This window comes from Bemisia tabaci, chromosome 5 (assembly GCF_918797505.1).
Source record: "Bemisia tabaci chromosome 5, PGI_BMITA_v3".
In the NCBI taxonomy this organism is placed as follows: domain Eukaryota; kingdom Metazoa; phylum Arthropoda; class Insecta; order Hemiptera; family Aleyrodidae; genus Bemisia; species Bemisia tabaci.
Window position 1 is genome coordinate 8,086,249 of NC_092797.1, and position 15,329 is coordinate 8,101,577.

Below are 15,329 nucleotides of genomic sequence, written 5' to 3' on the forward strand. Positions count from 1 at the left end.
CATTAAACAAAATCCGAGTGATGGTGTGGTAGAGTTGCATATTTAAATCGTCGGTGTGCTGGGCATTGCATGACCATCCTTGAAAAATTACTGCCAATGCACATACTATTATGACGTCTCATTTTCCGTTCAGATATTTGCTCTATTTATAAGGAAACAGCGCCTAGCACTCTGCAGGCACAAAATGTCTCTCGCGTGATGCCTATAGCTGTTTCATTGTCCACCAGGTTTTTTGTCATTATTCGCGTGTATTTACCTGTTTAAAATTCATTTAGCATGAGTTACCGTTTCTCTGCCTCGTTATTTGCGTGTAGCGTCGCTCGCTCCTGGTTGCCTGATTGCTCTATCCAGGCTGCCAGCATATCGATGTTTGAAATTCAGCTATTTCTTTATAGAAATCAATCATCAGCTTTGCGGTGCTGCTCAAATTGTGGAATGCCGTGCGTAATTTGCAAAAATCCGGATAAACACACCAGCTTTTTTTCCCCCTCATAAAAAAATCAGTAAAGTATAGAGGACTTTTGCAGGAGACAATTTCAAACTAACGCAGCTTTCAAGATAGTCAGCTGCCAAGGATACATCAAGTTAAAAGTTGAGTGGCACTGCAACCTGTTATATTGTTTCTACAAAGAATTAAAGGTGCATTCATGCTATAGATTCAGTTTCATTTTGGCCCCATGAACAATGCATCAAAATGCACAACATGAGCAGAATTGCAAAGGGTACACGTAGGTATCAAAAGAACTACCTAATTACTCGATTCCTTGGGTCAAAGTTCCCATTTTAAGCTATAAATTCAGTCTCATTTCGACCCCAGGATTAATTCCTAGAGTACCTGTATACGGAAGAGCATTGCCAGCTCAATCCTACTACAGAAAAAGTGTGCTGCTCTCTGATTGGTCGGCTATCATGGAGCCCCAAAGTTGGCCCAATGTAAACAAACCCCAGCCCCTCTGCTCCTAGTTTGGCCCCATGTAAACAAACAAGATGGTGACAAAGTTCTACAAAGTTCTAGACGTGATTTTGGATGTGATAAACCTTTTTTTATCCAACTTCGGAATTGAATCGGAATTCGGGATCGAACTTTGATGAATATTTTTGCCGACAATTAACCTTTGAGTGCGATCATCACTAATTTCTCAGCCGATAATACGTGTTCCTCTGGGTCGGGTTTGTTCACATTGGGCCAACTTTGGAGCTCCATGATAGCCTAAAACTGATGAACCAATCAGAGAGCGGCACAGAGATGGCAATACTCTCCCGTACATAGGTACTCAAGGATTAATGCTTGAGTATGCACAATATTATTCGCATTATAAAGGTAATACGTGTTTATTCAAAAAAACTACTCAATCACTCGATTTCCCCCTTTAATTTTGCAACTTCGTATCTAGCGTAGATTTCACATTTTTGTGCGAAAACAGCTTTTGTCTTCGCGCCCTGTTTCAAAGACGAAAAACACTGGGTGGCTGTTTCTTGATGAACCGTGGATCGACAATTAACGAGATGCTTCTATGCGTCTTGTCTTTGACCCGTGCGACTTGGTTCTTGGATCGTTATGGAATTATCACGGTTCCTCACCTTGAGACGGGGTTTAAATGCTGCAAGTCAATCAGCCCGTCGGGATTCGCGTGCTCGCTTCATTTAAATTAAAAGACGTCGCTCCGCAGTTGATGGTGCGAAAATACGCCCCGGAGAACTTAACGATGTCTGGAATACGAGAACCGATTTCAACGGTCAATACTAGCACAAAATCCATGATTAATTTATCAGTTGCCGGTAAAATGAAAAAGCAAAAGTTCTAAATGAACTTTTTTTGCAACTAATGTAATACTGAAGAACTAAAGAAGTGGTTTAAAAGTAACATTTAAATGCATGATTAATCGATCAGTTGCCGGTAAAATGAAAAAGCAAAAGTTCTAAATGAGCTTTTTTTGCAACAAATGTAATACACCGAAGCAAAAAATGGATTTTTCTGAAGAAAGTGTTTTTCAATGTAAAATCCTATATAAAAAAGATGGCTCTGTCGGCACGGGTTAATATTATCCAATTCGGCTAAAACTTGGCAGCGAGTGTTTTTGATCAAATGGATCAGTTCTAGGGGGTAAGACCAAAAAACTTCCGACACTGCCAAATTTGGGCCACCCTAATATCCCATCTACTTTTGAAAGAACATCCCTTAAACCATCTCCTTTTGCGTCGTAAAACTTCATGGTTTGAAAATAGTATAACTTTCTTATCGGTAGTTTTTCCTCGGTTTTTCCCAGTATTGTGTCAAGGCAGACGTGTTTGACATTGCGTCAGGTTAAATCAATCTGAGGAAATAAATTCTCACTTTTGTTTTATTTGTAAATCCGTATTCTATACATCTGGGATTGAGTTAACCTAACAGACTCCGGACACTCATGATTACAAATGAACCTTTGAGGAGCTTCTTCTTTTGGCATCGATACAATTTTTCTGTTTTTTTCTCTAGTCCCTCTGTTATTCTCTGATTTTTTTCTTCAACTGTGAATGTATCAAAAGTTTATCCTTGCGGCAAGTGCACAGCTTTGTTTCAAACGCGTGGCAGTATCTACAGCGGGCTGATTATTGAAATTGATAGACAAAGCTGTAGACAAAGAAGGCTAAATAGACATGAAGGGATCCCATTGGTGGAAACGGTGGTTACAATGGACATAGGAGGTGGGCAATAGACCAACTGACGGCAACCCACGAGAGACCCTATAGCTCCTATAATTTTCTCCCTCCGTCTACGTAAGAGCCCCTCATTTCAACCACTAGGATCGCTCCATACTCCCTAGGTCTTCTTTGTCTATCGCTTTGTCTATCAATTTCAATAATTGGCCCACAAGAGAGTTTCTAACCATGATAGTTAGATAAGTGACCTATTTTGATGGATAAATGACATTCATACAGCACAGGTATCTACTATACATACATTGAGATTTTTTAAAACCTCACATGACCTTCTTTTATGTCATAAAAGATGAGTTTTTATTCGGAATTCCGAACTTAAATACTCACCAACCTTTCTTATTCAGTGGCGTCCGAATGAAATTTCCTCGAGGGTTTTGTCGATCAGGATCATTCGATAGAGATAACACTTAGAAATGATGTTCGGAAAACATCGAGTTTCATGGAGCGTACGGTTCATCGCAAAATTTAGTTACGTCCTCGTGTACAGGAGTCAGGAGGCGACGAAATGATTAATTGCAGCTACGTTGTTGCCAGATAAGCCCAAAAAATTGCTTCTTTTTCGCCCATACAGGTCATAAGGTCTCTTCCTAAGTTTGGAGACTTAAACGAGCGGCATAGAAAAGTAAACCATGAAAGCTCCTCTGATGGTCTTTTTTGCAAGTTTAAGGCTTTTTACTTTTTGCTGAAAGATGATTATTGCAATTTACCCAACCACTGAGGCCACGGACCCATCAAATTTTCTTATATTGATGAAAGCTTTGTTCCGATAAATAGGTAAAAAATGAAAATAAACGCGACCAAATTTTAAAACCACCAAGTGCGACACACACACAAAAAAAAAGAAGAAAAAAGGGGGGGGGGGAACTCAGAGTTTGTAAATTCATGTGAGACTGTCAGTGTTTTTTGAGCAAGTTGTTTTTCCTAGATCGATTATATTTCTATTGGAATTAAATATACTTTTTTATACCTTTATTTCATTTTTTGGTAGAACAGTGCAATCAGTCTGAAAGTGTATACGCGTGCGCAAATTACATTGTTCAGTCTCATTGAGACAAGTCTAATACAAAATATTGGTTTTATCGATTCTGGATGTGCACTATGAGCTGGAGAGGACAATCAGCTTCAATTAAATCAATGTCGCCAGTTGTTTGACCTCGTAGGGGCCGCTTCAATTGTGCAGAATATCAATCTAAGGAAGCAACGCATCCCATTCAGCTATGAAGTGACAGGGAGGCAGCTGTCTTTCATTGCCACTAAATCCCATTCGAAGAAGACAGAAAAAAAGGCGACGGAGAATCAGTCCGCACAATCTTTGGCAACTTACAGGTTATGCAAGCGTGGATCATTGTATAGAGCAATCTTAACTGATCTCTTAATTCGTTTCATACACGCCAGGATTATGCAATCTGTACGCGAAGCTCCTGCAATGATTGAAATCAGAGCCTACATTGGTCATTGATCAGGTTCCATCCTACTGTGATAAGGAAAAAACGGCGTATGAACCAGTGGTGAGGCGTGAATGATCGATTATCCTTATTTACCCTTTTAATGCTATGGTAAAGAATCGATCAGTGAGGTGTTCGTTGCAAACACCCTGCTTATCGACCCTTTTCCGTAGGTTTAAATGGCGGATCAGTCGATGTATCGCAAAACACGCCACGCCACTGGTGTGAACATCCGTTTGTTGCCAAATTTCCACCTGTAAAATTTTCATTTTTTCAAGGAGATTTATGAATATTTTTCCTCTATTTGCAGATGTTTTAGATTGAATTCCGGATGAACATCTCTTAAAAATTTTGAGAAAAATTTATGCAAGTTTCTCTAAAAATTATATTTTATCAAAGGAAATTTGGCAACGCCTGAAGGCTCATCAGGCGTTTTTTCTTAGTAAAGCAGCATGCACAACGTGAATGAGAGATTTTTCTAAATATGCATTTGTATATTGAGCATAGTTCATATTTTCTCATTGTCAGTATCGATTTCTTTGAGTTTACTCCTACGTCCTTCCTCACTTATTCATTCAACAATCGTGTTTGATGAGATTGGAAAATATGAAAACACGATTTTAACCCTCTACACGTAAATTTTGCTGAATGTGTGATTATTCAGCCCAGTTCAAGTCAGTGACCGAAAGTCACATTTGGGTGTGTTAGTGCTAAAACGAATTATGCTGTATGGAAACCATATATATTTTAGTCCCTTTTCGCGTAAATACGTCCATTTGTGGTAGGTGGACAAATTGTGCGAGGCAAAACGATGACACGCCAGTTAAGAGTTACTGTCTGCGTAATTTTAATTACAAAAGCAATTTTCAGGTTTTATTTTCCATTCATCCTTGCTGCTCCAACTCTTCTGATCATATTTCTATTCAAAATCGGGTGGGAAAATATAAACATAATCCAAATATCACGCAAGACGTAACGATTGAAGAAAGTACTTTTGGGAGTCGTAGACCACGACTTACGCTTTGCTTCAAAATCACTCATAAGTAGACACTGTATAGCAAAAAGAAACAATCTACCGATATGAGGAGTTTGTAAAACATAGTACAAATAATTTTAATCCTATATATTAGACAGGTGTTTTTTTTTTTTTTGTTTTTTTGTTTTTTTTTTTTGGGGGGGGGGGGAAGAAGATGAAACTCCCACTCTGAATGACATTTTTATTTCATTAAATTGTTGCATTAATACGTGCGAATTTTAGGAATGTAGCATTTATTAGAACGAAACAAATTTAACTGAACCTCATAGCCTTTCACTATTTTTTTTCAGATTTCTTAATTTTCATGAAAAAACTACAAATGGAATAAAACGTCGGAAATAATTATGAAACTAACAACTCGTCTTTAATACTCATATTTTTTATCGTATTTTAACTCCCATGTTCCACCCACTTCTTTACTTCCTTCTTCCCACGTTAAATGTACTAGTACCGAGCGCCACCTCAGGTGTCAATCGTCTTCCGATTACACTGGGAAGTGGCACCATCCGGTTGGATTAAAACAAGAAAGATGACAGGTGGGAAACTATTTTCTTGTAAGGTCATCGAAATAGAAGACAATGCTCGTTTCTCATTGTTGTATAACTAATGCCACTTAGTGGCTCTTTAGTCGAATCGTCTCTTCTCTTTATCTTCGTTTACTCTTTCGTACGAATGCGAATTTAAAGGGGCCCCATCAAGTGATTACGCAAGAATGCAGTCGTTTTGATGGATGTCAAGTGTCTCAGAATTGGCGGTGAAAAATAATGAAAATTCGAGTGTGGAGCAAATTTGATCAGATTTCAATCCATATAGTGAGGATTGTAAATTCTCCAATTTTGCATAACAGGGATGGATTATGTCGCGACCTAGATTTTTCCCAAGGACAAGGTTAAACGTGTGAAGCGATATCTAAGAGGATAAATGTATGACAAAGCTCACTTTTTTCCGCGAAGATCAATTTCATATAATACTAAATATTGCATGCCCGCGTGTAAAACTGTTAGAAAAGTTGCAAAACTTTGTCGAACTTTGATTTTTTTTTTATTTATTTATTTTTTTTACTAAATATGGTTCCATCTTGAATGATGTTTTTGACATCACCGCCTAATTGCTGCATAGTTATAATAATAGTTTTTCGCAGTCTCATCCAAGACCAAATACGGAATTCGAGTCCGTATGAATTGATCTCGGAAGGTTTTATTTGATCAAAATACAACATATGACTGTCAAAATAAAGAATCTACCAGTGATCGAGTGTGGCATTGATTACTGCTTAGAGCTACGTAAAATCATTACGCAATCTAGGAAAACACGAAACTAAGTACGACTACATCTTCGCCAGAACCAAGAATATGCATGGCATTTGCAAAGTGGTTAAGTGTCGTTTTTTTAGTCGTGTCTTGAACAGCTCCTTTCCTCAAGAGGCTCCAGTTGGTTTCCTTACTGGAAAAAAAACACATTGGATCTAGAGTCCAGACTCTTAAAAACATTGACAAGAAAAAATACTCTTGATTCAATCAGATTTAAGCTTAAATCAAAAACCAAGCCCTTAATTTGAGCGGATTTCCTTTTGATTTAAGCGTAAATCTGATTGAATCAAGAGTATTTTTTCTTTTCAATGTTTTCAAGAATCTGGACTCTAGATCCAATGCGTTTTTTCCCCCAATGCATTCTGATCAAGGGAGGTTTATAAAAGCCCTCAAAATAGCATCCAACCTCGAGTCAAATAATTTAGGAATACATTTGGAAGTGGGTCCTCGAGAGAGATTTCAATTATCTACCAGTACAAATAATACAAAGAACGAAGTAAAACATTACGAGCTTTGTAAATTTTAAGGTAGGCTGAAACCCACCTCACCCTCACAGTATGTAAAAAATATTGCATTTTTCCTGCATCTTGTATCTTCTGTAGTGGCAAATCATGGTAATCTCTTTCAAGGATCCATTTCCAGAGTTATACTGCTGAATTTTTACTCTTGTAAAAATTTTCCTTTTTATTATGCTCTTTTCAGGGCTTCCTTAAGCTTCCCGTAATCACAAGATAATGAATCGAATGAATCAGTTGTTTTCAAAAAGGAACAAGTCCGTTTTTGCATGAGCCTTGGCTTGCATTAAGAGAGATTCTACCTAAGACTCATCGAGGAATGGACCCATTCCATTTTAAAATCAACTGATTCAAATGCGGCATCTTCAGAAATGAAGCTGTTCAAGGAGCTGAGTATGAATATGACTCTAGTGGTCTGATTATTATTTCAGGTTTAGACAATTGGATTTCTTGGCCATATATTAAGTCGATTAGCCTATACCATCGATTTATTCTCATCGAACTTTCTTTGCCCCGTTATAATCTTTCGTTCCTCTCTTGTGTTTCAGTTATGTCCGGTAGCACGGGCGACAGTAATGACCAGATCATTCAAGACATCCTTAATGGAACCACCGGTGAGTAACCTAAAGACTGGTATATCCTACTCTATAATATAAAATCATAAGAATAACGCGTAACGCATAAAGCATAACGCTCGCCGCGCCAAGCGGTAAAATCGGTCCCAAGCGTCTGATGACTGGGCTGTGCTCCAGAAAGCCTCTGGTGAAAATCAATTCAATTATTAATGAAATTTTATAAAATATGTCAAAAATTACTATTAAAGCTTACAAATTGTTGTTTTTTTTAAAAATTATTTTTTATTATACCAATTAATTATCTCCAAGATCAATCTTCGAGGCTTTGATTGATGAGCAAATTTAAGAACTGCAAACAAGGTTCATGTTTTATTTTTAGCTAGCCAATCAGCGCGTGAAATTAGACGTAGGTGCAAAGTACTGAAGTTTGTGCCAGTTTGGCTAATTCGGAGAGTACAATGAACGGTTTGTAGGTTACTCCATCAAGTAACGAAAAAAGGCAATCGCATTCATCATAAAAGTAGACGATTTTGGTGCTCGTAAAGTCATCAAAGTTCAAGGACTCCACTCAAAGCACCTGACATAACAGGGAAAATTTAGTGGCCCACGAAAAAGACGTGTGCCATTTTCTCTTGCAAATGAAGGCACGCGAACTCAACAGGTTATGCAACCGACTTAAAAGAGATTGAGCAGCCAAACTCCCTCAGCCTCTCATCATTTGGAATGCTGACTGCCGATCAGCTTGCACTCGGACTGTGTCAAGCTATCGTTTTTGGAATGTAACTTTGTATCAGATCTGCGAAGTTTCCATTCCCAAATTCTATTTTTCCAAGAAAAGTGTCGGTAACTCCCAACTATATATTTTTTTGATTTTTCTTCCAACTGCAAGCAAAAATAAAAAATAAAACAATTCGACAGAAATAGCACAGCCATATTCTTGTGAAAAATTTAATTGTTTGAGCCACTGTTTCAACCGTGAGATGTACTTACGTTCATAGTCTGGAAAACTACGATTTGGGGAAAATCTGAATCAGCCGGAAAAATGAGCCCCCTCAACGGAATTTTGGCTCAAAAGTTCACAGTCGTTAACACTTCAAGGACTGAGAAATGACCATATTATCATATTGCTCTTTGACTTTTTTGACTGCAACTTTTGATGCGTATGTTGTGTATGTTTAAATTTGTGATAGTTAGAATTACAGTTCGCACTGCAACACGTAAACGATGAATAATGGCATTGTTCTGGATCATATTCCGAAATCTAAAAACAATGGGCTCATAGAGGGACGATATCACCTGTTATGATAGCCACCAAATTCATCGAAATCGGTCCAGTAGAACGGTAGAACAAATCGTGGCCAGAGGGGGAAATTTAGGGGGTCAGAGAGCTTCTAGTAATGATGAAAGAATAAAAACGAGACACAAACTCGGAAAATTTGACTATCTCCTCTGACGGTGTGCCAATATTTTAAAATGACTGCATCGTTTCGAAATTCACGTGTAATTTCCACACGCTTTAGTTGATTCCAAAGAAAGAGGCCTAGTAGAGCGAAAAAATTTCAGTCAATGTAGGGACAAAGTTTTACTTGCGTTCTTATATGTATTTTAGATCCTAAGCATATAAAACTGGTCAATCTATGAAGGCCCTTCACATTGCATAAGACGCTCTTCCTGTTCGCGCTTGGCACATGCTCCTCGCACAAGTCCGTCATTCACCTTATCATCTATTCGGGGCCTGTCTTTCATTTTCCTTTAGGCTTGAGAACCTACGGAATCTTCCGACTTTAAACGGTGGCGACTAATTGACGCATCTATTTTCCCCCTGTTTTTCCATCTCTACTAATGTATCTTTCTCGAGGTTAACTTGTGCTTGAAAGTGTTTAAGTACTCGCATCGCCATATCGTCGTGCTAAGAGAAAACGTCGTATGAATAATCGAACGCTGCCAAATTTCTCGGGATAGTTCCTTTTTTTCAAAGAAAAGTTTTGAATATTTTTCTTCTTAATTTCTTGATAATTGGAATTAAATGGCGAATTCTGCCGTGCTAAGAAAGAACGCTGTATGAGCATTCGAGAATTGCCAAATCCCCTCAAATAAGAACATGTATTTTTGAAATAAGTCGTGCCTATTTTACCGGGAAATTTTCAGATATTTGAAATTAAATTGCGAATAAAATTGTCAGAAAAATTGGAGGAAAAATATTCAGAATTTTTCGGGAAATTCGTTTTGTATTGAAGGAAATATGGCAACGCCTAAATGCTCATACGGCGTTTTTCCTTAGCACGGCAGAATTGGTATCCATCCAAAATAAAATCGTCAACCTCTGAGGGTTCCTACGGCGTTCTTTCCTAGCGCGGAGGAGGTACTTACTCCTTTCATATCTTCAAAGCCTGTCCTGAAAATATGCACATTTTGTATTGCGTCTGTGTTCTCGAGCAGGAGCAAAACAAAATCCCACTTGAAAGTTTTTTATAAAATATTAGTGCAAAATATTTTTATCCGAAGGCAATAATAGTCCAACAAAGATTTTACAGAGGAAGAAAGAATTGTTAATTTGGCTAACTCTGAAAGAAAACTAAAGTCAAAATCATACATAATTGTTCCTAAGAGACTATGTGAGCTGAAAGAGCATTTGCAGCCAACAATTTTCTAGATTTTTGTGCCGTGACACATTCTAAAAGTTATGTTCACAATCTGGGAATGTTAATTTGAAATTGAGTTCATCGTCGTTTTCAAAATTGCTACTTTTACTATTCACATATTATACTATATGTATGAGGGGAATGATGATCAAAGCAGGTACTTTTTGAACTGCTTGGGGAGTTTTCTGAAATTCCGTATCATTTGCATGTGAATTGACTAAAGCATTAATTCATTGAAAACCAGAATCGTCTACGTTACAACTACACTCCTTCACTCTCACACAGAAAATTATTACTTCAGTATAAAATAATATTCAGGGTTCATTTTGTTGCTCAGTTTTGTGAATGTAAAGTTGATCGAAATTTGAGCGAGTAATTAAAAGAAATTACATGCCTGAAAAATTTCGAAACCTTCAAGATCAAGAATATTATGCATTGCAACGTCGGACGTGGCTGTTAGCTGCAAGTAAGTAAGGAAACATGAATTTCCTTCAACGGATCGTGTAGGCAGTATGCATTTTGATGTGGTGGTAGAGTTGTATGCAGCGCGTTTTGAAGGCGCTCTGTTAACCACGATTTCAACGCATATTTACAATATCAGTGTAGACTGAGAAGTCTTCCAAAACGATGTACGCAAGGTTACCAGCGCGTACCTTGAATTATGTTTCATCATTTCCACCAAAAATTAGCATGTTTTTGGCCTGTCTCATAGAATTTGCACCACATCTTTTCTCCCCAAAACCAGATTATATTGTGAGGTGTGAAACCCATAGCACCCAATGATTTGCTTTTTTTTTTTTTTTTTTTTTTTTTTTTTTGTTACGTTTTTTCAGTAATCTCTCTCCGTATTTTCCTCAGATCGCACAATTTTGAATTCACTTGCGTCATGTTTTATTGCTGAAGTGGCGGTGGCTATTTCAGGCAATTTAAAATGCACAATTAAAAAACGCTATGATTTAACGTAAAAAAATGTCATTCAAACCTTTTATCTGATAAATTTCATATGCTCGATGATGTCCGAAATTCCGAATATCAATACCAATAATCTAGATTATCTGAAATCAGCTTTCGCACGCTAAACGTATCGATGCAGCAATCATTTAGGCAGTCTTAGGCTCTTTTCGATTCATCACTTTTCTTCCCCGTTTGATTCGATCCGATTTAGTTCTCGAACTTTCTGCACAAAAGTACAGTGTCAAATACCTGTGTGATGAGAGTGCGGTTATTTAAAAGTGATAACATTTATTTATGTCACCTCAAGACCTAGACTTCAATTCTGAAGTCGAAGAGAAGCTGTAATTGTACGAAGTGTCATTGAAACGATGTAACTTACCCCCACTTCTAAATTCTAGCATAGCAGTTTCGTAATTGTTCCTTTTGTGTGAACTGTGAAACCATCGCATCTTATATTGGTCACGCCTTATGGTGCGCCTTAAGTATGATGGGTATACTTCTCGATATACGTGTAGCTATTCTGGTATTCGATTTGTGTACAGGCACAGGTGAGCGCAGAAGTATTCCTTGGAACTTGTAGGCTAGAACGGAACTCACTCATTTGCGTTTTGCGAGATCTTTGAATGCAAGAATTGAATGAAACGTATTGTCTTGAAGATGTATGAATAACATATTTCAAAATAAATTTCACAATTGAAAAATCAAAAATGTTAGAGGTGCCCATAAATGTCACCTTCGAAACGATCAAATTGTGCAACCGGGGTATCTATCATTTCTCTGTCCAGTTTCAAAATCGATGTACTTCTCAGCTAGTTTATCCCTCGATATCGGCGCACTCTTCAACTTTTTTGTGTTACAGGTGCTTATTTCCTTTTTTTGTTTCACTTGTTGTTTTTTGTGTCTCGTTTTCCTCGGAGGAATGCAATCAAAGTTGTTAATCTTTCAACATAGATAGGAAAACGAAAAAGCGCGCTGGTAGTAACACTGATTGTCAGTCAGTTTGTTTTGGCGCTTTGTCAAATCTTCTGGCCCGTTCACTTCGATGCCTTTAAATTTTGGATCCGCTTTTGTTCATCTGAGGGTTCCCTCCTATGCTTTTCCCCCTTTTTTAACTAAAACATAAAAACGGACTTAAATGAAACATTAAAATAATATGTTTCACAACATCTCAGAAAAATCACGGCAGATTTAAAAGTGTTTATGATGATTTACCCGCATAAAATAGTGTATTAAAAAACTTGCAACGTCGCAAACTAAGGTATGAATGTTTTTTATCTCACCGGCGGTGATGAGATAGTGTGTAACTGCGCACGCAATAGAGAGTGTGATTTAGCAGTAATCGTGATCTTCTGCCATCGCGCTATTGTTGAAGGCGCTTTGAGCAACTATTCCACCACAGAAGTATTGCACAGTATCAGACGAAAATGCAGGCGCGCTGACGTGCGTAAAATGACTAGTATCATTTACCGATGTATAGAGTCTTACTGATCCTACGATATGCGACTCATGTTCGATCAATTTATGTAGAACTCGGTGCCAGGTGGTGTTTCTTGACGGGAAACCTGAATTTTAACCCTAATTTTTAAAAGTCGAAAATCCAAGATGATAGGTGTGGCCTAAAACGCTTTCTCGGCTCCTGTTCGATCGAGTTTTGTGAAACTTGGTGCCAGGGGGTACATTTTGACGTTAAAGTTGAATTTTCAGTCTAGGAACTCTACAGATGCATAAATTGAACGTATTCAAATCCAAAGAAAAGATCTCCATATTGACGTGGACCGTGTTATGCACATATTCCTATGGGTCTTAGGGTCCATCGCACGATGGCTAATTATAGTTCTTATCGATTTAAATTTATCCGTATCAAAATTAACGATGCGCCCCGCACACCCCATGCACATGCATATAGTCCCTTTTAATTTTATTCATTTTCTCAAAGTTCTTTAGCGTAGACACGTGCAATGAAAATACCCTCTATCACTGTGGTTAGAACAGTGGGCGGGTCTAAAATTTCCTATTCATCAGCAGAACATTGAAGATAACCTTTTTAATGATGAGTGCAGTCCCCTAGTATATCTTATCTCACAGCCTATTGGCATAATGCCCTATTAACAAGAAGAATGCTCATAAAATCTAATCATGAGCGACATCTTAATTTTAATAAATATGTTAGGAATTGGTTATTACATGACGCATTGCATTTAAGTTTGTACGAATTCAGTGGGAATGGTTAATTTAAAACCACCTGAGTCTAGTGAGTGCTACATGAATATTACACTTACGAACGCTCATATAACTTTGCTCAGCACACGTATTATTGTGGCATTTAAGATTTCTCTTAATAAATGTTTCATCGATTTTGCAATATTCAAGTAGTCTTACGGCGTTATTCCTCAACACGGCAGAATTTCCGGACTTGAGTCTCCGCTCTTATGATCCTATTTACTTACACTCAAAAAGCTCCTTCGAGATGGTGGGTAGGCAATTTATATTACATTCCTGTGTTCGACGATCTTTCAGGTGCTAACATCGTTCAGGAGACGTCGCAACTCGCAACGCGAGCCGTGACGATCCAATGCCATCTCGGTTTTTGCTTTTTCCCAAATTTCATTAAGTTAATCCATAAAATGTATCCGATGTTAGTTTGATAAAATTCATGAGATGATTATTTTTTAATTTAAAAATGCATGTGTTTCTTTAGCTAGATAGATCAAATCTCTACCGGACTGTCCAATTAAAATCCAATTTTTGACCAACTGTGTTTAAAAGCTTTTCTTTTACAAAATTCATGATTAAAACTTTTATTCTTCTCGAGCGTCAAATTAGAATCCAAATTTTGAACAACATTGTTATGAATTTTTTTTTACAAAATTTATGGTTAAAACTATTATTTGTTCTTCTTATACGCAATATCTATCATTTATACATGTATAATATAAATATTAGATACCCACTAAATGGATTGATCGAATTTTACCCTGAATACAATTATTGATGTACTGATTATGTTATTTTTTTGTTTCAGATTCCGAACTCTCCTCATTGGAGCATGTTGGTAAGTTATGATCGAACGTCTCAAGTTGCCATTATAAGTTTTATATTTGTACATTGTATTGATTCTTTACTTAACGTTTGCCGGTCAATTTAATACTCAATTGTATGGAGGAATACGCTTCGAACAGTCCGTGTCATGTTTTATTTTTTATTTTTTTTTTTTTTTTTCGATGAACCTATCAGTTACAAAGAATTTGTCAAGACTTTGTACCAATCCCGGATAGCAAAACAAAATTGTCATTGTAGCTTTTTCTGCGATTTTTATCTGCATAGAAGGACACGCTAACTTCTACAGCACGCCAATCTAACTGGACATGCGCGCGTTCGTTTTCGAACATTTATCACACTCACGCGAAATTCTCACCGCTTCGAACCGGACCATATTCACACCTACTAGCCTTTCAACCAGGATTTGCCAGTTTTAGCAAATTCTGTTTTAACAAATAATTAAAACTCCTGCACGAAATCAGGAGGCAATATTCCCACGGATTGGGTAACTGTTTCTCCTGTAGGTAACCTCGAAAACAGTGACCTCTGCGGATTTGCTATTTTTATAATATACAAAGAACTGACATAGAGTTAATGGCAAATTGTACCATATCATAGCTTGCCACGGATAATTATGATGATTTGAAGTTTCAAAATATCCGAGGATTCAGAAAGTCCACGTTCCTAAAGCATTTGAAGAGTAATAATATGACATCTGATTTCTAATAGAAATAAAAACATTTAATGTTTTGAAAAGCAGAATCAACCATCAGACACCTCTGAGGCTGTTACTACTATACGAATTCAAGCGTATTTTTCAATCAGGAACCACTAATATTCCTACGCTGTGAAAATTGTGCAGCTTCTTTTACTTTACCCTTAAAGCTAATAGTGCAAGCAGTTTTGATTTGTACACGGACAAAAATGTTGCTTAAATGAGGAAATTATCCTGTGAATTTTAATTAATGATCTGCTTTTGGATACTTTATAGTGGTAACGTGAAAATAGCCCAATCACAGCAACGTTGCAGTATGAATTAGTTCCCTATATTGAAAAATATTGGTAGTCTAATCAATAGTCAAAACTTGTTAATGAACTTGATATTACTGAATG

At 37.3% G+C, this 15,329-nt stretch overlaps 1 protein-coding gene across 5 annotated transcripts in view; it reads left to right on the forward strand.

Moving 5' to 3' along the window:
* The window catches only part of LOC109034861 (uncharacterized), a 391,518-nt gene that overhangs the window by 235,900 nt on the left and 140,289 nt on the right, over nucleotides 1–15,329 (forward strand). For all 5 annotated transcript variants that reach the window (XM_072300241.1, XM_072300243.1, XM_072300242.1 and 2 more), the window contains 2 exons: nucleotides 7,555–7,620; nucleotides 14,200–14,229. In XM_072300241.1, the coding sequence (XP_072156342.1) occupies nucleotides 7,555–7,620; nucleotides 14,200–14,229 (96 nt within the window). The remainder of the gene's footprint in view (nucleotides 1–7,554; nucleotides 7,621–14,199; nucleotides 14,230–15,329) is intronic.